Raw genomic sequence first — 25119 nt, forward strand, 5'->3', positions numbered from 1 at the left:
TTTATAACAATAAAGATATTATTTTGTTATAATTTTATCCAAAGTTCTTTATAAGAATAAAACTCGTTTGTTTTTTAAAGCTTTAACCACAACAGATATACAAAAAAAGCTACATTCCACTTTAAGGATTCTTCACCACTGTTTTTGATGGTAAAAAAGTGGGTTGCCGAATTTAAATTTGGTTTTTCATTCATTTAAGATGAATGCTCAGGACACTTAAAAATTGCTCTCTTGGTCAAAAAAATCCACAATGGTATATTAAGCAGATAGGTATATTAATCCACATTGGTATGAGCTTGTGGTGAGTTGAGAAATGGCTGAAATCATTTAGGCCGATCACAAAAATTATGTGTGAAAGCAGGCACAAAATTGTAAGACTGCATAATCTCCAGTCTGATGATGTCAAGCAGTTAAGGCACTTATATAAATTGAGTGGTATAATTTTGCAGTTTATTAGTTTTCTTGTAACATCATTTAAAAGATTCTATATTAAAGCACAAAATCTATTTAAAATGTTTTCTTATAAAAGAATCATACAACAGGTTATTCATTTTTTTGGAGTTTTTTTTATAATTTCTGATACTTGATCAAGTGGTTAGTTGGGAACCAAATTTTTGCTGAACCTTTTATTTTTTTCTACAATTTTGCTCTGAATATTAATTAAGTTATTAATACAGGGAGAGGTAGAGGAGTAGAATGATTTTGTAGCAGCTAGTATTCGACCAGTAGAAGTGGGAAAACATTGTGAGTAGGGGCATTTCATTTCCTTGTTCATAGATTTTACTTTAAGTTGGCATAATGGAGCCATAGAGGTTAGAACAAAATGTTTTTGTATGACGTGTTTTGTGAAGATTGCTGAATCGGTGACCACGGTTCAATGCGAGTTTTGACCAAATTTAACATCCACTGAAATGACTGTTCCCAATGACTCATAACACAATGCACAATATTATGTTGGGTTAATAATGTCCATTCAAGATGCTCGTTGGAGAAAAACAGATCACCAGATGCTCCATATATTTTCTGGAGAACTGGAAAATACGGAAAAGGTTGAACAGTATTGCCACAAAGTCCAGGTTGCTCTGCTCGGAGACATGCTGCGGAATTTCAAATCAGCAGTTGCTCGGTGAGGTATATTTTACATGAAGAACTACATTTTTACCCATACAAGTTAGTGGTTGTGCTGGAAGGGAAAGAAACAATTATCCTCAGTGATTGAATTTTACATGCACTATGTTGTCACTTTTTGAGGAAAATGAAAACATTGTCTTGTTGATGACTTATAGGCCACATACTAAGGCATCCTGGAATAGTCGCTTTAATATTGGAAGGACAGGTAGAAGGGAAAAATTGTGTAGGCAGGCCACGTTTGGAGTATGTAAAACAAATTGTTGGGGATGTAGGATGTAGAGGGTATACTGAAATGAAACGACTAGCACTAGATAGGGAATCTTGGAGAGCTGCATCAAACCAGTCAAATGACTGAAGACAAAAAAAAAAAAAGTCTTGTTGATAAGTTATGAAGCTCATTTTCACCCCAATGGTGCAGTTAACAAACAAAATTGTCGCTATTTGGCTGCTGAGAATCCCCAAGAAATCCACCAAAAACCACTGCACTGCCCAAAAGTTACAGTTTGGTTCACATTTGGGAAGAATTACATCATTGGTCCTTTCTTTGATTAAAATGGTGTACTGTTGCTGATAATGCTGAGCTTTACATTAAAATGATAAGCACCTTTCTTGTGCCTGAGTTAAGGGGAAGGTGGATTACTATTTGACGTGTGTTATATACCCCACCCACCCTTTATTTAAAAACCATATGGTGTCTTTGAAGTAAAATTCTTTCGATAGTAAACCCAGGAAAGTTATCCAACCCTTTGATTTTTTTTATATTTAATCCTAGCATTAATCTTAGCATAAAATAAAGAAATGAAAAATATTTTTAAAAATGTTTCTTAATTTTTATTTTTGCTTTTGACATGGTGTTGACTAAGTAATATCACATAACACCAGACAAATATATTGTGTGAAAAAATCAGTTTTATTAAAAAATAAAAATTAATAAAAAATGGTTTGTTGTAACCTTTAAAACATGTTCTAATAGCTTTTAACCATTTGAAATGACTGGAATCACATTTAAAGGTTATTAAAATTTAACAAATAATAAGTAAAATAAAAATGTTGTTGTACAGTTACAAATTAATTTCTGAAGGCTGGTTCAAAAATAACATTTCGATTTGCACACTATTTCAAAATTAAACTCATTCAAAATGAACCATATTCTCTTTATTTCTTCACATCATTTTCCTTTCTTTTTTTTTAAATTTATTATTCATACTTTTGGTATCAATTTGTTCACCTCCTGAAACTCTATTGAAGTACTTGTACTAAATGAGCTGCAATCACTTATTTTGAGTGCATCATCATTTGTATTTTGTATTTAAGCTGGTATCTTTTTTAACATGTAATCTGCATAAATTGTTTTTCTTTTATATAATGAGTGTAGTAGGCTTTAATTATTTCCATGCTACAGTGGCATTATGAATTCTACAAAGAATAGTCAATTCTTAATAAAATTATTTCAGATATTTTCTGTTATTATATGATTCTCTGCTTACATTGAGCCGTATATTGTCTTTCTAGAAGAAATCACTCATCAGTCTAATAATGTTGAATGAAGCAGTCGTATTGAATTGTAAATAGTTTAAAGATATTTTTCCATCATTAAATTACAACATAATTTAAAAATACTTTGTATTTTTTCAAATATGTGTAGAGATTGTGCTCTCTTTATGTGATCTTTTTTTTTTAGATGGAGCAAAATAGTCATAAGTTATTTAGTATGCACTATTTTTCTGTTATGTTAATAAAAACACCACATATAAGCATCCTTTTGAATTTAATTTACATTTTTGTATTAAATAAAATATATTTTCAATATTTTTTTTTCCACAAACACTAAACAAAATTTTTTTCTAAGTCAAATGAATAATTTGATTTTACCATTTTTTTGTAGTAACAAGATATGTATATAAAAATGTTTTTTTTTTAATTTGATTTCATTACAGTTTAAAAGGAGATACACAACAATATACATTTCGTGGTGACAGAACTAAGGAAGAAATTATCAGTTTTGCAATACGAGTGAGCGGACCTCCAGTACAACAAATAACAAGACCTGAAAGCCTTGAAAATTTAAAAGCTACAAATCCTTTATTTTTTGCTTATGTTGGAAGCTATGAAGGACCGCTTTGGGTAATTTTTAAAAAATGTTTCCTGTTCTACATTAAATTTAAAAAAATAGTTTAATGTAATATAAATTTTACCCTTGCCTGAAAGTTTTTTCATTTACTTATTTGTAGCAAGGATAGAAAATAAAAGAAAGTGCATCTTGCTGTATCTCTAATAATAATCAGTTTCTTCTAATTGTTGGTGACTCATCTTTTGTGTAGAAGTCCAGCAGTGATAAGTTGATTTCATATACATCATCCAGTTGTGTACTGATATGCTTCTTGAATAATCATTGCATACTACTCCATCACATTTACTTTGATTTTGTATATTATGTGGTATTCTCTTGAAAATTCAAACTAGCGTTCAGAATCAGCTGTATTTAAATGGCCATGCGGCTGATATGTAACTTTTTAAATTATTAAATTAATTTTATTTTTGTCAGAATTCAGAATATTTACCATTGAAATCTATATTGACAGGAGCTCTTAGCATTCCTGTTTACTAATGTTGCAGCTACGACATCTGCCCTCTTACATGAAATATTCTCATGTTCTTATATTTGCAACATTCTTGGTTTGATATAATTGTATGGGATTTTCTTTTTCAGCTTTTTCTTTAAAAAATATTAAAATTATTTTTTCATTTATCTATAGAGTATTATGCTATTTTAGTTTGATTTTCAAGTGATAATAACTTCTCTGATTTTCAATATAATTAAATATGAACAAACCGTCTCTAGGTATTGTTTAACTTTTTCCAGAAGAATAATGTTACACCGGTTCCCCTATCTCTATAACAAATTAAAATGGATTTGATCAAACCACATTTTTTTTATTATTCAATGAAATCTTTAAGACAGTAATTATGTGTAGGTACTTAGGTATATAATATAATTTTGTTATTACATGTTGCGTTTATCGGGATTTAGATCTCCTATCAATTAGTGATTTCCACCCTGTATATATAGCTGCTTATGCCAGTAGTAGGGGTATTACCAGAAATTTATGAATGCACCATTTCCTTTCCAACATATAATATCATCCCATTTAAATGTGACTGGCCGTTTTTCATGCTTTTTCTCTTCATCTCATCTCATTTTCTAACAGTTAAATATCTCAGTATTATTCTGTCTTTCCTCCTTCTTTTAACATTCCCAGACTATGTTACTGCTGCTCTTAATCCTTACTTTTAAATGATTATTATTGGGTTTTGCTAATACTGTATTGCATTACACTATTCTATTATAGTTGATTTAACTAAAATCAATAAATTGATAACTTAAGTAATAAATATTAATTATAAATATATGTTAAAGAATTATTCCTTTAAAAAAAAGTCTATTTCCACTGCTATTTAATTTAGCAAAACTATATGTTATGTTGTATGTTACAGACGACATACAGTGAAGTTGCTGAAAGATTTCAACCGCATGGATTTTTTTATTCAGTACCACCAGAAATTGCTAGTAAAGTATGTATACTTATTATTAATTAAAATTTATTATAACAAATGCGATTGGTGCAGAAAAATATGTGACTATTTTTCAAATATTGAGAAGTATTTTAGAGCTAGTTGCAAACTACAATAAGTTTGTCCGTGAAGCATTTCCTTAGAGACAATATATTTTCAGCAGTGGGTGGTATGCGTTTGTTAAGTTGCTTCTTCGCTGTTGTAATGTGTTTGTTACTGTCTTTGTGTGAGTATGTTATATTAGTTTTGTGAAAACATCATGTTGTGTTTTTTTTATGAAAATTATCAGCGTTGTTACAATTTTTAAATTTTTACGGTTTCTGTTTGTTTAGTTTACAATAAGTTTAACGTAGGATAGTATTATAATTCCACTTTATTAATCATGGAAGGTGAAAGTAGTGGGGTGTACAAGAAACAAATTGGGGGCCGTAAACTTATTCTCTAACCAGATGAGAGACGTCAAGTCCTAGTAAAGTCAGTTATTTTTACATGGATTTGAATACTAGATCGTGGATACCGGTGTTCTTTGGCGGTTGGGTTTCAATTAACCACACATCTCAGGAATGGTCGAACCGAGACTGTACAAGACTACATTTCATTTACACTCATACATATCATCCTCATTCATCCTCTGAAGCATTATCTTAAAGGTAATTACCGGAGGCTAAACAGGAAAAAAAAAGATGAGAGAAGTCATGTTTAATTTTTTTACTTTATGACAAAGTAGGCAAAAGATTGACCGATCTTGCATAAACAAGTTCAGAATTGTGTCGCCCAAGTATAGGAATTTCACACTCTGTAGTGTTCAAAAAATTCAAAAAATGAAACAAAAACTAAGCCCAATAAAGGCTTTAGCACTCCTAAAAAAAAATTGTAACACCAAAAAAAGTAAAATGTCCATGGATAATTGTGATAAAAGTGTCATTTGTGAAGCAATTTATAATTTTCAGATTGATTAAGGTGAATGCATTACTCTTTTATCACTACTATTGGTCGTAAAAAAAAAGTTAATTTTAAATTAGATGATGCTGTTGCATTAATTGAACAAGCAAATTCAGTTACAAATGCTGAATGGAAATCAAGGTGCGACCACGTCAAGAAAATAGAAACATCTTATTTGCCTCGGGAACCTGCAATTGATAAAGCACTGAAATTGTCTTTATTAATGTAAATAGTGATAGCGATGATAGTGATTTAAATATAAGCGGTGACAAAATAAGCAGTGATGAGATCAAGAATTAAAACATTATGATTTGAATTTGATAAGTAGCAGTTCAGATCAATGTTTGTATATAGTAGAGTACTATCTGTGCCACTTCTCCTTTATTCTTTCTTCCTTCTCTGATGTCAATTACTTTCCCTTCAAACTTATTGTGGTTTGCAACAAATTCTATTACATTATATTATTTGGTTAATTACAAAAAGATTTTTTACCAAAATTTTGGCATTGTAATATATGTTAAAATACATATTTTACTAAAATCTTGAAGAAGTGTATTTATTTATGCATATGGAAAAGATACATTTTCAAAAATTTTTGTTCCAATAAGTAATTTATTTAAAAACATAACTTAAAGGTTGAATAGCTCTGCTGAAACTCATTCTTACCAGAAAAGGTGGGAATATACAGAAAAGTATATTCCTACTTCTGCAGCTTACAGTTCTCACTTAAGCCTCATAAAGTCATTAACTAATATATCTGACAGTATTTTTGTAGGATCCTTCACACTGAATATCACAATTATAGTTCAATTACTTTGCAGTTCATTTTATTTAAAAAGAATACCATGTTTTGACACCTCAGGATCACTTTATATATATTCTGTACAGTGCTCATTTCTAAATAAGGGTCTTAATTCTATCACATGGCTCATAGAACTGTTTTCACATATCTTTTTAACTAATTGATCTGCCATCTCAATGCCACAGCATCTAAATAAGCATAATTTTTTTGTAAAATGCTAGTTTTTAAGATTCCCAAACTAATCTTTGTTGAAACTTGATCCTTAAGGTCATTTGACTGATGAAATTAACAAACACGATCATTGCAGATTTAGTTTTAGGAATAAATTAAGGCAAATTCAAGCAACAGATATACATATAGTTTCATAAATCCATTAATTTTTTTTTTTCTTCTAATGAGATAAATCATGTAGTTTGAGTCATGGTTTGAAATTTTTATGTTTACTAAAAGTGTAAAGGTTAAATGAAAGTATTTAATCAATAGATAGTAATTAACCCATATACTTTCAGCTATAAAAATAAATCGATCAAATAAAAGACAAGTCTGCTTAATTTTACATCTGAAAAATAGAAAAGCCTTCTAGCATCTGTAAAAGTTAGTTCCTCAAAAATAATCTGGCACTATCGAACCCCTCCCTGTCATATTTACTGTAGAATAATATATAAAAATAATTGTAATAAAAAAAATCTGCTCATCCTAACCTCTCTTTAATAATTAATTTATAATAAAGAATTTTAATGAAATCAACCCAGTATGTCCCGTATCACCATTAATTTTTATTATATCTTCATAAAAAGTGGAAAAGTATAAAAATTAAGCGATTTGAAATTTAGTAGATTGATTTAAAAACACTATGATTACTAATGTTTCAAAATTTGAAACGGTGGTAATAAGTTTTGTGAACGAAAGTGATAATCATCCAAAGTACGATCTTTGCAATTTAAAACAACCTTTTAAAAACAGATATCTTAGCAATCTTAAAAAATCTCTAGGATAAATTTTCTAAAACATGTTCAAATACAATTAACAAATTAAAAACAGATTAGGTAAAACTTCTGTGAATAGTTTATGAAAATTTGATATTTCATTTCTGAGTTACTTTCAAACTCTACCATGCATGATGTTTTACCTGCCTGTCACAATCATCTGATTTTTGCTAGTAAGACATATCATATACTTTTAAGATGTATTCTTTCTATACAGAAGGGGTATGATTGTTGATTGTTTGTTGTTTTGTACTATTTGTCTCAAACTTTACTGCGACTGTGATTCATGCAAAGCACCTGAGATATAGTCAGAATTATTTTCTTTAAGAGTAATGGTGTTCATTATACTGCCAGTTCTGTGTTGAACAGAGTGAAAGTGTCACTTTTACAATTGAGTATCTCTTCTATTTTGATGGGCAGGGCGTGGTGATCTACCGCTGCACGTTTGATTCTGTGAACAAGACGATGGGAAACCACATCACTCTTCGCTTTCCTTAGTAAACCTAGCTTGGGGTTTTTGTTGTCTTGAGAATCATTATGTTAGTTTTGGCAGTAACTTGTATCTCATGTCAGGTTGCCTACAACTTACTTTGTTATGGCCATAACAAAATAGACCTATAGGCTTTGTTACTGAACAAAGATATAAAAATATAAAATAAAAAGATTCCTGAAAACTTGTTCTGCTCTTGTACTTTGTTTTTAACTGAGTTATTGAATTTTTATTTTGCATTCATATTCCTAAATATATATAGTTGTTATATATACATCTTTGTTTTTTTTTTATGAAAATAATTATGTTTTACTTAATGTTATTAACAAAAATATTTTAATATTAAATAAACATTATAGCATTTTATGTTTATAATGAGTTTATTATATACATATTTTATGATATATTTGAAACATATGTATTTAATAAATAATTTTTACCCAACAGTAATGTAGAAAGGGGGAAATTGTAAAATTTATCTAATTTACCAGTTTGATATTGTATGATTATTTAAAAATAATTTTGAAAAAAAATCATTATACACTGTATTAGTCTTTCAAATACTGAAGAAGATATCTCCTTCGATTTATCTAAATAAACTTAAATGACAATAAGATTATACATAATTTTTTTTTCCGCTTATAAAAATTTTATCCCGATGGGGCTTTATGGAAATAACACAATCCAAAGCCACGTTCACCCTTGGCATATTATTTATTTAATCTTGTACTCGTAGGATAATGAACATACAGATTATTTTTACATTCTCAATATATTTGTAAGACAAATACATATGCATGTAAGACAATGATTTTCAGATTATACCTACAATTAAATAATTGTATTATATGTATTGACCGATTTGTATGGTATTCTGGAAGTCTCTGTGGAGCTTTGTTGATTCAGGACTTGTAGGTGTCTGCTTGTTCCTTTACAGGGTACAACTGTATCTTGTTGCATGCTGGGTTATTAGGCCAGAATGTTTTATAAATTAGAACCTAACACCTGAAAGTTGGCCAGAGGATGGTATCGAGGGGCCGTTAGTGTTAACCTGTAATCAGTTTGCCAGGCCTCAAGCTTTGTACTTCCTGTATGAAAAGCCTGCATGCTAATACATAATCCCTTGGTTATAGATTTTGCTTGTCATTACCAGCCAAAGAAGACCTTCAGAATCATTCCTCTAAATAATATTTAAAAAAAAAAAGGTTATTATTTACTGTTAGGATGCCAAGTTTAATTTTGTTAATATTCATAATATTACTTCCTAGTGCTCAGTTTACTATAGATTTAAAATACTTTTAAAGATCCAAAAATCAATATTTTGTAACTTACGCCATTATTCATCCAAAGAGACATCAGGCTCTCTGATAACCTGTTACAGCACATAGTTTCCTGTAGTATTAGATTATTGAAATTGAGATCTAATAATACTGAAAAATGTTATAAATAAAACGTAAACATTGACTTAAATCCGTAATATCCTTAAAATCAACGCTAAATATTTTGAGCTTGTTTGAGATGAAATCCTGTCACAGAGGAGATGAAAGCACCCAAAACTATAAAACTGTTTACCTTTTTCCTGGCTTTTCAACTTTATAATTGCAAAATTAATACTGCAGCGTTTCAATATTTTTTACACTTATTGTTTATAATTGTTATTACAACAGATTTTATTTAGGGCCATATCATTATTACACTCTGAACATTTACATGCCATCAGTATTACCTTATTATGTTCATTCAAATATTTATCTGATTTGCTTTCACCATCCGTAATGAGAATTAAATTAAACAAATTGAGTTTGCACTTGTGACGAGCAAAAGAGGGATTGTAATTGGAACATGAAGCCATGATTGACAGTGGACTAATAATTGCTATTTAAAAGTTGGGGTGAACACTGTGCTGCATAACATATCTATATTGATAAGATAATGGTACACAATTGAACCTCAGAAACAATGTTGCTTTATCTTTATAATATTAGTAAAATAGTTAGTGTCCTAATTTTAAACAGTTAAAAAAGTGTCAGATGAAGTGTTGAAAATTTTAAAAATAGACATTGAATACATTTTTTTTCATGATATAAGCTTGAAAGCTTTTGCATGGGATATGGAAATGCAGTTTTTGTAGCATATGAAAAATCAAAGCTAATTTTTTATGTATACTGTATGAAAATTAAGACTTAATATTTCTGAGATATTTATCCTCAACTTAAGCTTAAGTAATATTTACTGATTAATTCTATTTAATATATAATATTTTAATATGTTATTAATATTTATTGAGATAATATGTGTTCTTGCTAATTCACAAGATCCTGTTTGTCCTAGTCAGATTATCCATTTTATGAAACTATTCTTATTTTTTTTTGTATTATTTTCTTTGCATCTGTCAGAGAAGAAGAAATGAACATCTCGTTTTTTAAAGTTGGGACTCTGTCCAAGTTTAGGTTTCAGAATTGTTGAATATAGTACAGTTGTAATTGTATAAATTGAAAAAGAAAATTTTGAGAAACTACAGTAAAAATCATAATGTTATTAATAATAATCCTCCAAATTATTAAATAACTAATAAATTAGTGTTATGTATTATATAACTAATTGTGTTATGTTGTTAAATCTAGAAAAGTGCATATCCATTCCTTTTTTTAAAGCTTATAAAATAACTAGTATTTTTTTCATCTTTTTCTTATTTTATCATTTAAAATATATCTGTTTTCTTTTTTTACAGCATGTTTGGCTGAAAGATCCTCCTGCAGTTTTAGTATACAAAGAAAATTCTCATTATTTCTTTGATGGTATGTCAATTTTTTTTACTTAAGTGGAAAAATACGAGGGTTATTTTTTTGCAAGGTCTGATCGGTCACGAAATAAAAACCTGTGCAAAAATTGGATGAACCTTTGCGCATATGTATTGCGCAGCGTCTCTAGTATGGCCTTCAATCATGCCACGTTACTTTGTTTAGTTCTGAACACGCAGCTAGCACGTAAACATGTCTACAACAATAGCATCTCCCGCCAAGTGTGTAGTGCGTGCGGTAATTTGATTTCTTCATGCTGAGGGGTGTAATGCAGCTGAAATTCATAGATGAATAAGTAATGTGTATGGTGAAACTTCAATGAGTGACAGCAAATTGCAACAATGGTGCAGGAACTTTAGGGCAGGACATACAGATGTTCATGATGCAGGCAGTCACGGAAGGAAGCAAGTGTCAACCGATGATCTTGTTGAGCGAGTGGATGTAACAATTCGAGAAAATTGTCGGTTCACAATTTCTGTATTGAGTGATTAGTTTCCTGAAATTTCAAGGTCAGCTCTCTACACCATTGTGAGTGAGAGAATTCAGTACTGCAAACTGTGTGCGAGATGGGTTCCCAAGATGCTGTCTGACTATCACAAAACAATGAGAATGGACGCCTCCCTAACGTTTCGTCAGCGCTACCACAATAAAGGAGAAGATTTTTTGAACAAAATTGTCACAGGGGACGAGACATTGATCCATTTCGAAACTGAAGAAACAAAAGAACAATCCAAACAGTGGATGCATTCTCATTCTCCCAGTAAACCAAAGAAGTTCAAGCTAACCTTCTCCAACAGAAAGTGTATGGCTACTGTGTTCTGGGACCGGAATGGAGTTCTCTTGGTGGAATTAATGGAACGTGGCACGAGCATCACTGCAGTCTCATACTGTGTGACTCTTCAACGTCTACGAAGGGCAATTCAGAATAAGCAGAGAGGAATGTTGTCATCAGGCATTGTCTTTCTCCACGACAATGCCTCGGCCGCACACTGGAGCTGTAACAAAGAAGTTCCTGCAGCGTTTTCATTGGGAAGTGTTTGATCACCCACCATACAGCTCGGACTTGGCTCCATCTGATTTTCACCTTTTTGCTCACATGAAATGCTGGCTAGGAGGACAACATTTTGGCATAGACATCGAGCTGCACACCAGCGTAGAAACATGGCTGAAAACACAGGCAGCTCTGTTCTATGATGAGGGTATTGGAAAGTTGGTACCACGCTACGACAGATGTCTAAATCAAAGTGGCGACTATGTAGAGAAATACCGCAACTATATAAGTACTTGTTACAAATAAAAAATTTTTTATTTTCACTGTGGTTTTAATTTCGTGACCGGTCGGACCTTGAAAAAAGATAACCCTCGTATAAGTATTAATAAATGTTATTAAGTTAGATATGATTTAGTTCACATTTTATTAAAAATTATAATTACAATTACGGTATCAAGCTAATTGAATTAAAACATTTTTATTTTTAAAACAACCTGGATATAATTGAAAGCGATAGATACTTTTACTCCCCTACTTAATATACTTTCATCGATTAAATCCACACCTATAGTTAAAATTTTATATATTATTAAAATGAATTTATCATTATTATTATTGATGAATGATTTATAAATTTAGACGATCACCTATAATAATTTTTATTGTGGTAGACCGACCTTAAGCATATTTAAAATTTTAGTTAAAAATGTGAATTAAATAGACTAAAAAAAAAAATTTACTTCAAACTATATACAATGAGAGAAAGTCCTTTTCTTTGAATTGTTCATGCAGATCATCTGTGAAAAATTCTAAATTAAATATACTTTCTAACAGAATTTTTTGGAAATATGAGGAAAGATATTTGAAACGTTATGAAGACAAAGTATATTAATTTCTGACATAAATAATAACCATTGAGGGATAGCGGAATTTAATGGGTAACATTATCTTTGCAGCAAAAAATTCCAAACTAACATTTCTGTAGAAAAGTTGATAATGACTAATCCCAGGTATGGAAAGTCCAGTTTTGGCTATGTTGATCATAAAGGTGAAACATTAATAGTTAACAGCTGTTACGAGCTGCTATCAGTGAACCAGAAAATAAAGATTTAGGCATTATATTATCAATATCAGCTCTTCAGTGGGGATCTGGCTTAAACATTAGTATAATTTAGTTACATACTTTCTTTGCAATTATAATATACACCTATAAGGTGCTATAGCTATAAGAACAATTCTGGAATAGGCCGTAGCCTTGCATAAGGCTCAGGGTTCCTTAAGCAAAACCTTTTTTTCTTTAAGGAAGCTTAAAGGGGCTCTTTAGGATTTAGAGAAATAATTTTTGTTATATTTAAGATGGTCTGTGTAGAATTGCTTTCTTTGTGGGAAATGATGCCTGATTTCCTGACTTGTGTCCTGGTCCTTTGTGGTCTGTTAATCACCATCCATCCCTTTCCCTTAAACCAATAGTGACAAACCTATGACCCAGGGGTCAGACATTGACCTATGAAGGCTTTCAAATGAACCACACATTGATTTTTATAAACTAATATTTTATATCATAATTGAGAGAACAAGATCAATGAAGCTAAATCACAGATATTAGAACTTCAAAACATTGCAAATAAAATTGGCCTCAAAATATCATTCAGAAAATAAGAAATCATGCTCCCAAAAATCAACAAGATCAAAAGAAGTAAACATAATCACTATAAAATAAAAATATTAACCCGATTTTAAATACTTCAAAGTAATAACAAACAATCTGAATGAAAAACCTTGATACAAAAAAGAAGAAACAAATCAGCTAAAGCTCAGAAATGAACCTGGTACACTAAAATAAAAAATGCCTATCAATAAATGCAAAAATAAGTCACTGCAATACAGTTATAAAACCAGAAGCCACTTATGCAGCAGAAAAATTCTTCCACCTGAACGAACAATCAAAGACAGACAGGCTCCAAAAAATCGAACAAAGAATTGGAAGAACCTGCATCAATAAAAAGTACTAAAAACAATGGCAGTGGTGGATTGTGCCCGACAAATTCGTGTGCAAAGAGTTAGAAGCCATCACTGCTACCGTCTATAAGAGGAGACTAGAATTCTTTGGACATATAAGGATGCAAGAATCAAGACTTCTGAAACATCTAGTACGGTACAATCTCAACTTGGAAAACACCAAGACAGGATGCAAATGGATCAGAGAAAAAAGAGAGGATCTGAAGGAAATTGGCCTTACACCAGAAGACACCACAGATAAAATAAAATTAAACAAGAAAAACAAAAACACTCGCTTCACACTCACAAGAAAAAACTCACAACACGAACATTTTCAACACTAGAAAGGGCACAAAGATTAGAGTGTATGAAAAGGTACTGGAAGGACGCAAGGCCCAAACAGTCCCATTGAAGAGACTTAGATAATGGACTGACTAAAATGATCCTATCTGATCATAAAAGATAATAATAATAAAAGTGAGAACAGATAATCAAAAATATTAAAAAGTTAAATTGTAAATATCTAATGTCAAATTCATAAAAATAAATATTTCCAAGTGGATGTTGGCTAACTGATTTTCTCCATCATTGCACTTTGTATGATTCATGACAGTCAGTTATAAATATGGCACATATATTCATTGCATCTTAGAACAGGGATGTACCAGTTCGCAGTGTGAACTAATCAACAGCCTTGGAGTATGCATCTAGAACTGTTTAATAATTGACCCGTTGCACATGAAATATTTTCCTCAATTACAAAAACATTTTCAAAACACAAATCATTCTCAAGTCATCTCAGTCAGTCTTGTTGAAGAGTCAACATAGATGTGTTTTGTTTTAATTCAGTTCATTTCCTCATAGTACACCGATGGGAATATCACACGTGGTATTATTCACTTTGGTGGCATCCTGACTGAGGTAAGAACTAGGCTGAGAGATGCCTTTTGCTGAGGTTCTGAAGATGCAGTAAAGCTCATAAAAGCTAGGTACGGAGGGAGTGGTGTGGCGACCAAAACTGCCACATAAAGGGAGGGTGTCTTCCCCTATAGGATCAAGATGTTTAATAATTCAACTTTATTATTTTTTTAATATTAAATTTTCTCATCTACATATGTGTGTACATCAAGTTCATTAATAAGAAATTTCTTCTAAAATTATTGTATTCTAAATATAAATATTTTTAGTTGTAGCTCTGCACTATGTTGGCAGTTAAAAAAATAAAAACAAACGATACAAGTTCTAGACCATAAAACAGAATGGTTTGATAAATATGATGTGATAAAAAAAATAAAATGACTTTGTGTCTAATTTGTAATGAAAAAGTCATTTAACGTGCATACAGTGTAAAAAGACATTTTGCTTAAGTTGCATTCAGATTTCGGCTTCTCAGCAGATGAAGAAAGGAGAGAATATTTTTTACAGAAGAAAAAACAAAATCATTCACAAACCAGTTTTTTAAAACTTTATTGATTCCAAAGATAAACTATATAAATGAGTTTTCAGTAAGTCACAATACAATTAAAGATCGAGTAATAGAATTAGGAAAAAATATTTCTTTGCAAATACAAAGTGACTTTAAAGTATGTAGAAATATATTCAATTGCTTTAGATGAGAGTAATTATGGTGAAACACAACTAGCAGTTGTTGCTCAGTATAAATCAGGCAACATAATGAAAGAAGAGTTAATGAAAATAATAATGTTGAAAGGGAATTGTACTGATCTTGACTTTTTTAAGAATTTGATAATTCATTTAAAGAAATGGATATTGACTTACAGAAAATTTTTCTGTAACAACTGACAGTGCACGCAATATGGTGGGGAAAAAATATTGGTTTTATTCAGCAACTTAAGCAAAATATTAGACCTTCTCTGTTTGAATTTCATTGCATAATATTTAGTCATCAATTTTATAAACGCAACAGGTCTTAATAAACAAGAATTTGCACAATTATTAGAAGAAATTGAGTGCCAATATTCTGGGATTTTAACGTACAACAGTGTTCGATGGCTCAGGTGTGGTCAAGTTCTTAATCTGTTTGTCAATTTATTAGAATAAATGAGCTCATTTTGAATGAGAAAAAGAATAGTTATGGCAAATTTTCAAATATAGATTGGTTAAATGATTCTTATAACTTGATTGGTTCTTATAACTTTAATGTTCTTGTATCACTCAGCATTTCAATGAACCGAATAAAAAACTTCAGGGAATTGGGTAAATTGTATTAATGATGTTTGAAAATATTTATGATGAGACTTGTCATCTTCACTAAAGATTTGGAAATGAAAATCATGAAATATTTTCCTCAATTACAGAAACACAATAATTTTTGAAAATACGCTTGACATTGAAGAAAATTCAATAGATGAATATTTAATCATTATACAGGAAATAAAACAAGCTTTTCAGGAGAGATTTAATCAGTATAAAATTAAAATACATTTCACTTTATTTTATATCCATACAAAATGGAATTTAAAACAATGGAGTTAACTGAATTTATTTAGCTAGGTATTCATGATTTAGAAATGGAATTAGCTGAAGTTCAAAGCACCATAGTGTGGAAAAATAAAATTGAAAACTTTATTTCCAAAGTAGAAGAAAAAATTTCTAAAATTAGTGCAGGTAATAACAGTCCCACACTAAAAATTGAAAATATGATATTAAAAATATAGGATTCTTTACCAGACAATTTTATATCAATGAAGAAACTTGCTCTTTTAATGACGTTTGGCCATATATTTGTATGACCATATATTCGTGTGAAAAATTGTTTTCCTCAATGCACTTTATAAAATCTATAACAGGAATAAACTTGGAAATAGATTGAATGTGAAATGTGTTAAACTAAGAATTCGGAATATTAACCTGCTATTAAGAAACTATCTGAAAATAAGTGACAGATTTCACATGAAATATATTTTTATCAACTTTATTATACATACACATATCTGTAACTATGTTTATTAATAAAGAATATTTCATAATATACAGGTTGATTCAGAACTATATGGCAGTCTCTCAGGAGCTGATACTGTAGCTAAAAAAAGAAAAAAGTTCATATAAACATATGCACAAAAACACTTCGTTAGCAAGTTACAGCTAGTGAAAGAAAGATTTCACCCGGATTTCGGTTTCCCTGGGGAAATGAAGACTTCCTGAAATTCTGGGAAGGTAAATTAAGAACATATTTGTTTTTGATGAAAGTATTAAAAAAATGGGTCCCAGAACTGTACCTTCATTAGTTTTAAAGATGTGTGGTAAAACACAAAAATTGGGCATTAAAAATAAAATGTTTTTGGGTTTAATGTAAGAAAACTGCTAAACTGTTAATTAAGTTGTATTTTTTTTTTTCAATTAGAAAGTAGAAAATTTAATTATGAAAAGATTTATGTAAATTACTTAACAAAAACTTAGTACAGAATATTGAAATTTAAGTTTATTAAAAAAACAAAACAGACTGAATTGTGAAAAAAATTTTAACATAATGAAATAACTAATTTTGTTCATGGGTTGGAAACAGTTTTAACATAAAATGTAATTTAACTTTGAAAACAATGGAAAAATGATTAGTGAAGGCATTATTAATCATCTTCAAAGTTGCTTGAAGTGGCTCACCTTTTGTTCAATTCAAGATTTTGCTCGACGAATCCATTCTTTTTTAGCATGTCATAACATTAGGATTAATCTTAATAGTTTCTGAGTTGCGCAAGATTCTATTATGGACTTGTTTATTTAAGGGAATGCTAATAGATTATTCCTGTGCTCTAAAGAATTTCTGTGAAATTTCTGAATAAAAAAAAAATAAATAAAAATCCTTTACTTCAATCTGTATGTAGTATTAAATTATATAGATCACTTCACTATGAGATATAAATACAGAGTGATTCACATAGTACTGCCAGCACGTTTTGAGCTTATTCTAATACTGAAAATAATGAAAAAGTTCATATAAACATGAGTCCGGAAATGCTCCATTATCTAATTATAGCTAATGAAACATTTCATCCTGATTCCTGGGCAAAAAGTGAAATAAAACCAAACTTAAATTCTAGGAACCTAAATAAGGGCTAAACTTGATGGTTTCTTGTGGTTTTTAAACTGACAAAATTGAATAAAATAGATTCCGGAATCATATCTCCAATAGTGAAAAAATTGAAGAATAGAAAAAAAAAATAATAGAAAAAAATTGAATAGTAGAAAAAATTGTTATGTACAAACACATTTTTTTTATGTCTGCAATACAAAAACTTTTTTAAATAATAAATTCATAAAATTTATCAATACTAGTAGAGAATTTAATTCTAAGAAAATTCTTGTAATATAGCTGTATAAAAAAAATACAAGTTCAAGAAATTTGATTATATTAATAATACTTACTATATGAAAACGAAGGGATTAAATGTGCAAAGCATGTTTGCTTTCCTACAAAGCAATGATACAAAAATAGTGTTGTATTAAAGATAAAAATAGAATAAAATGTACTAATGTTATTGACCGTGATGGGAAGGCACCCGCTACGTGATGAATCCAATTGTCATGCCACCCCCTCCATACCTAGTCATTAGGGGCTTTAGCAGAGGTCATCTTCAAAACTTCAAGACATATTGCAGTCCAGCGACAGTCAAGATGCCATTTATGTGAATGCCACATTTGACATTCCCATCGGGTTAAAAATGCCTTACGGATCCTACAATACCAAACCCTAACAAAATATAATTTTAAACAAGACTACACCGATCAAGCTGAAATCATCATGAACCAATCCTAAAGGTTAACCCAACACATAACACCAACAGAAATGGAACTAAGCATAAAAAAGAAGAACTCAAATAATAATGTAACATTAACATTAATAAAAAACAAACAACAGTGTAACCAAAATAACAACAAAACTTTATAACTGAACTAAAACAATCAACAAAATAATCCAGAGACAAAACAGCAACTTGAGCCAAAATCACAGAAACAGAATTAATCGTAAAGAAAAACTCAGAAAATAACAAAAAACACAACATCTAAGAGAAAACAAAGCCAACCAAAACATAAATGATAACTGAACACACTAACAAGAAAAATCAATACAAAGAATAATAAATATCAGAACCCAATACTAACCAAAACACAAAATGTAAAGCATAAACGAAACTAAAGCACTTGACATAAATAAAAACACTACAAACAAAATAACTTAGAAGACAAAGCAATAACACCATCAACAACTATTACAAAAACAGTAATACCAATCTCAACAAAAACATAAACAACACTAAAACAAAACAACTATTCCAAAAACAAAAACATCAAAGTCACGAAAACAAAAACATACACCAACAACAACACTAAAGAAAAACCATAAAACAAAGAAAAATTTAAAACAAACAAAGAACATAAACAATGACCTAAAAGCCAATAATAATAAACCAAAAGAATACCAAAAACCCCTTACCATTTCTCACTGGAATGTCTGCATCTAAAAATCAATTCGATTGCTCAACATCTCCCGCGCACGCTTATATGTTGGACATTCATCTGACTTACAATTATGCTGCGCTGGCTTCCCAACACATGAACAATTAACACAGAAAGGAGAAGCCCCATCCTTCCATACTGAGCAACCCTTGACATAGTGGCGCTCCTTGCTGCAATGCAAACAAAGCTCTTTGACAGAACAAGTTCTTGCCACATGCTCCAATCCACAGCACCTAAAACACCATGTTACATTCAAATAATTCTTGATCTTGCAGGATGTAAAATCTATGAAAACTCGACCTTTTGAAGCAAAAGCAGCTCGTAGCTGCTTCTCTGCTTGCAGCTGTGCTGTTTACTTTCCTACCGGCTCGGAAAACCACCTTAATCATGGTTGCGAACTCTTGTGTAGAATATTGTGAGTTCCCTTACTGCTTCCAAAAATACCTCTTCCCCCAATTCTTGATAAGCATCATACACACTCATATGTGGTCTCAACAACTTGGTGGCCATCGTCTTAATGAGATATTGACTAATCCGCTCATTACACTTGATGCTACATTCCATCTCGTTATCATTTGCCATGATCTTAACTCCTTTAGGTGTATCTCCGATGCTCGCAATCCTGAAACCTTTCTTCCTAGCCTCTAACTTATCCACCACGTCACCCTTAAAAGCCACAGAAGTGACACCAATTGGTTTGCCTATTAACAAAATATTTAGCTTTGACACCATTGTTCGAATGACATCAGAGGCCAGCTTCTTAGTGGATTGTGGTGAATCGGTCTTAGCCCGCTCAGCCATTCCAGCTTTAAACCCTTCAATAAACCCCTGCAATCTGTTGTGCCTTTTCACCATCAGCAAATGTCAGCCCAATAATCTTTGCCTTCCTAGGCTTATGACTGTTTTACACAAGTCGAGAAAAAATCAGAAATCCCCTTCTTTGACAATCTCATTCTGGTTTTTGCCGCTGTTGTTTCCTCTTGACCCATTTGCTGCATTAGCTACACTTACAATGTCGCTGTTAAAGCCATCACTACTATCACCCTCAGCAGCTTTCACGACCGATCTCAGACGAGCTTTTTGAGCCTCCTGTGTTGCAATTTCAATTGTGCATCTTTTTGCAACTTCTCCTCAGCCCCCGTTGCGATTTTAACTGTGCCTCTTTTTGCTATTTTTCCTCAGCCTCTCTAGCCTTTGCATCCCTTATCAACCTCCTCCTTTCATCTGCTGCTTTCTGAGATGCTATAACTCGATCCGCTTTAATACGATTTTGTCGTCTCCTAGCAGACTCAACCGAGCTACTCATATTTATGAGTAGATCAAATTAACCAAAATTTCAATGAAAAATTTTTACAATGCATGTTTTCTTCTCAAAATACAACACAAAGAAATAAACAAAATAAATAATCCAAAACAATATAAATAAAAACTTACCAATCGCAAACAACAAAATAAACCAATCAAAATCGTTGTAAACAAAGTAACTAATGGCAGACAACGAAAACAAAATGTCTACTCTAACAACAAACTATACAACTATAATATCAAAAAAAATTAAAAATAAATATCACAAATTATCAAACTGCAAAACAAAATCATAAACGAAATAACACATAGATAGTTCAGATACAGGGGAGTGATTTAAAGAAATAAACCATTCACTCAAACTAGTCATATAGATAGGCTATAAGCCATCCAAAAACCACAATCCTAAAATTTAATAATAAAGATTAACTTTAACCACTAAAATATTAACCAAACCAAAATGACAAAACCTATGTAATTCAAGAAAACTTTTAATTAATAACTAAACAACTGCTGTTATAGACTGTAAGTGGAGCTATTACAAATATATCCGATCCCGCTGGTGTCGCATGCTGAATCATATTATTAAGACAATAAGATTTATGTATCGCTCTCAAATTCACAAATTGGAAATTTGAAGAATTATTATTTGCCAGTAAAGCAGAAATCAGCTGGCCAACAATACATTATATGTTGTGTTATCAGTGCATTACGTATTCTGCATTACTGCTGTGAATTTTTGCGAGTACAGAATAATTTAAGTGTGTGTGTTTTAATTGGTATCTTACTGCAGCAGTGCCTTTGTTATTTACGACTGAGGAATAGATATTCCTCAGTCGTAAATAAATATGATCAAGATAAATATCATATTAGATAATATGTTATTTATCTTTGGGATATGTGATGGAACTGCAACTGCTGCTGCTGCAGAATATCAGACATTTGCCTAACTGCAGAGTTCCAATTCCTAAAACATTTAGTGGAACATTCCATATGCTAGGAGAAATGGGTACACTTCTCAGCATTAGTATTCACTGCGACCATTCTGCTAATCATGATGCCGATACAGATGAAACCATCATAGAGACTACTCAATGCAGTCCGAGTGTTAGTAAATGACACCTTTCTCAGGGCCAAATGTACTGAAGTAGAAGAAAAGATTTTTGAAAATTCACTGTAAACTTTTTAAATGTATCAGTTACATTTTAATATTTTTAACATTGTATCGTTTATGTTGACTTCATTTTCAGTAGTTGATAACATTTAAAGTTTTCGTACAGAATGTGTTAGTATAGATCAAATTTCTTAAACTTGTATTTGTTTTTATTTGGTTATTTTGTATGAATTTTCTCATATTTAAATTCTATACAAGTTTTGATAATAAATTTTACATATTTATTAATCATTTAACAAAGTTTTTGTTTTACAAACACAAAAAAACATGTTTGTAGACAAATTTTCTGTTTTACGTTTGATATTATGAAACCTACTGGGAGATATTATTCTGAAAGCTGTTTTATTCAATTTTGTCAGGTCAAAAACCTGAATAATTTAAATACGCATTAAATAATGTTATGGAAAATAAATGAAATTTAAAAAATTACTACAAAATAATTCACATTTCAGAAGCCTCTATTAAAAATTATTTTGAGGACATATTTATGTGCATGTTGAACAGGATGCTGATAATTTTTATTTTTAATTAGTATTATTCAAAAATTCATCAACAGAGTAATAATTTCCATAAAAAAAAATTTAATTGGATTTTAAGTAAACTGTCAGAAAGATTTTTCAAATGGTTTTGAAATTTATTAAAAATGGCTACAGAAGTATAATGAGGCCTTTTCTCCTAAGCTGAAGTATTGTGTGGAATTATATGAAAATATTTCTGTTGTCTGATTTGGTAAAAATAGGTATTGTTATTTTTTAAGATTAAGTGACCATTCTTTTTAGTTAAGATTACACATTCATAAATATGAATAAGGATAGATTGACGTATTTGATATTTAAATATTGATGTACACGATTCATACTTATGGGCTGCAGATAATGATCTGACAGCCCATTTTTGCATGAATATAATTTGTCTAATAACTCCTTAATTATTTGAAAAATTATAAAAAGATTTATGGTGAAGTTATCGATAATACAAAAAGTTATATTATGATATTGTATGTAATACCTAATTTAAACAATAAATCTAAAAATATGTAGAGAATTATTAAAAATGAAAGTAGATTTGAAAATAAACAGATCATCTTGCTTCACTAAAAATACAAAAGGACTCAGCTTCATTATCTATCCCCTATTCGTAGGAGTAAAATAATTTAATAATTAAAGTAACAGTAATATTGATCCATTTCAAACAAAGCCATCCACCTTGAATAATTTTGGTAATGAATTGGTATTTTTGGTTTTGTTGTTAATGTTTGTATTTTAAACTTTAAGAATAAACGTTGAGTGGGTACAGATGAAATTACTGCTTAAAAGTTATAGATACTGTTTATTCCTCCTATAAATTTAATTAAAGAGTCTTTCACCAACTGAGTATTTTCCAGCTGCCGTAAAACTTCCATTGTTAGTCCCCTCCTTAAGAATAGTTTTCTAAAGTATTTGAAAAGATTATAAAAAATACAATTCTAATATTTCATGTAAAGAATTATGTATTGACAAACCTTTAGCTGGTTTTAGGAAAAATTATCTACAGACATGACCATTTGCCAGTTTTTAGAACAATTTTTCCATTTTTAAAATTTTTACCATCTCAATAAAGCATTCAATTTACCTTCCATATTTCCGCATTATTGACACCTATAAAAATAAATCATGTTGACCATATTTAGAAAATTAAAAATGTGTTATTTACATTTACTTAAAAAACGGTTACTTATTCTTAAAAAATAACAGTCACTTTTACAAACCATATATTTAAAAGATTTTCTTTTAGAAACATTATTATGAAAATAAATTAAATTAAATTGAAACGGTAATGTTAAATTTCTAAATTATATTACAAAATTTTAAAAGCCATGAATTTTCTGTGTCTTTCAACTTCTAACAAAAAAAAAATGTATGCTCAAATGATTTTGTGAATTATTTGAATTGTGAATTGTTGCTATTTTTTATAATTAATATCTTCATGTGTTTATGTTAACATTATTTTGTGTGTGTATTTTAAATATTAAAATTGACTTTAATCACATCCAGTTCTATAATTAATGTGTATTTTGTGATCAAGGTTTAACCGCGGTTTCTTTTGATCCATCCGAGTAAATGCTAGAGCAGATACTTTTCTTAACCTTGGAGTGTCTTATATATTCATTCCTTACATGATCTATATTATGTACTAATCAGAATAAAAAATTTCTTTATTGGAGATTTTCTACTTGAAAGATATTCAGAAGTTTATTAGGAGTTGAACAAATCTGTTAATCGCATAGAAAAGTAACTAATATTATTATGCCAATTTTTTATTTAACTTAACCTATTTTACTTTTTTTTTAGATATTCCTTTTTTTTATGAACATTGGATTTTTATGTGCTATTTTAATTCATTCACACCAAATAATGAATAATTATTCATTTTTGTGAAAAATAGCCAAAAGTTCTACTTCCAGTATGTTTTATTTTACTTACAGTTTAATGAATGTCAAAAAATACTTAGTGGACATTCATTGATAATATAATTAAAATTACTGTTATTTGGTATACAATTTATGTGACTATGCTCATACTACTGTGGGAATGATTAAATTTCTCATGATCAGAATTAAGGAATTTATGAGCTGAAAGTTTGTTTGCGATTCACTTTTTGTGCAAACAAATCAGAGAGTAGGCGTAAAGCTATGGTGGTAGTAATGTTTTGTAATGACATCTATGTACACTTGTATAAGGTGTATAATGTTCACAAAAAAAGTGAGCTTAATATCTCATATGCTTCACTAATATGGCGTATTCAATTGATGCGGGCTCTTCATAGCAAGTTCAATCGGCTAAAACTTCATATTAGATTATGTAAATTTTTTACTAAAGTTATGAATATTTTTTATCTGCTTGTTTCAGTTGATGAAAAGGGTTGGTTGGAACTCAACTCAAGTCTCACTGAATGGGTCAACAGTGAACGTTTTAATACTTTTGTTAAAGTTACTAGAGGAAATATTCATCAGGTATATCTTATATTATTCTATACAGATTTTTATTACAATGCTAATATAAACCAACCTTTGGTGTTATGCATTTGACGTTTTGTTATGTTATCAAATTTTACAGTGATTTTAAATTAGTTGAACCTTACTTTCATAAAGAAACCTTATCAATATATATCCGTGAAGCTGTATGACTTTCCATGTTATCCTTGGTAATAGTTGATTTCCGATTTTATATACAAGGTGTGGCTATTAAATAATGAGATTAATGCTATAAAATATTTTATTTTAAATTTATACATATTTAGTTATTATAACCTTCAATATACATCCCTCCTCTATCCCTACAATGCTCCATGTGAATTTTCCATTGTTCAAAACTGTGCTGGAAGTCTTCTTCTGTGAGCTGTTTCATGACATGTGCCGCTTTTTCTTTCACAGCTTCATTGATCTGAAATCTTGTTCCTTTTAATGCAGATT

The 25119-nt window shown here is 30.2% G+C and overlaps 1 protein-coding gene across 1 annotated transcript in view; it reads left to right on the forward strand.

The window, feature by feature from the left end:
* Tmx3 (Thioredoxin-related transmembrane protein 3) overlaps positions 1–25119 on the forward strand; it is a 96641-nt gene that overhangs the window by 55028 nt on the left and 16494 nt on the right. The window contains exons 5-8 of the mRNA XM_075368938.1: positions 3069–3255; positions 4627–4704; positions 10656–10722; positions 24557–24660. Of these exons, the coding sequence (XP_075225053.1) occupies positions 3069–3255; positions 4627–4704; positions 10656–10722; positions 24557–24660 (436 nt within the window). The remainder of the gene's footprint in view (positions 1–3068; positions 3256–4626; positions 4705–10655; positions 10723–24556; positions 24661–25119) is intronic.

This window comes from Lycorma delicatula, chromosome 6 (genome assembly GCF_047948215.1).
Source record: "Lycorma delicatula isolate Av1 chromosome 6, ASM4794821v1, whole genome shotgun sequence".
Lineage (NCBI taxonomy): Eukaryota > Metazoa > Arthropoda > Insecta > Hemiptera > Fulgoridae > Lycorma > Lycorma delicatula.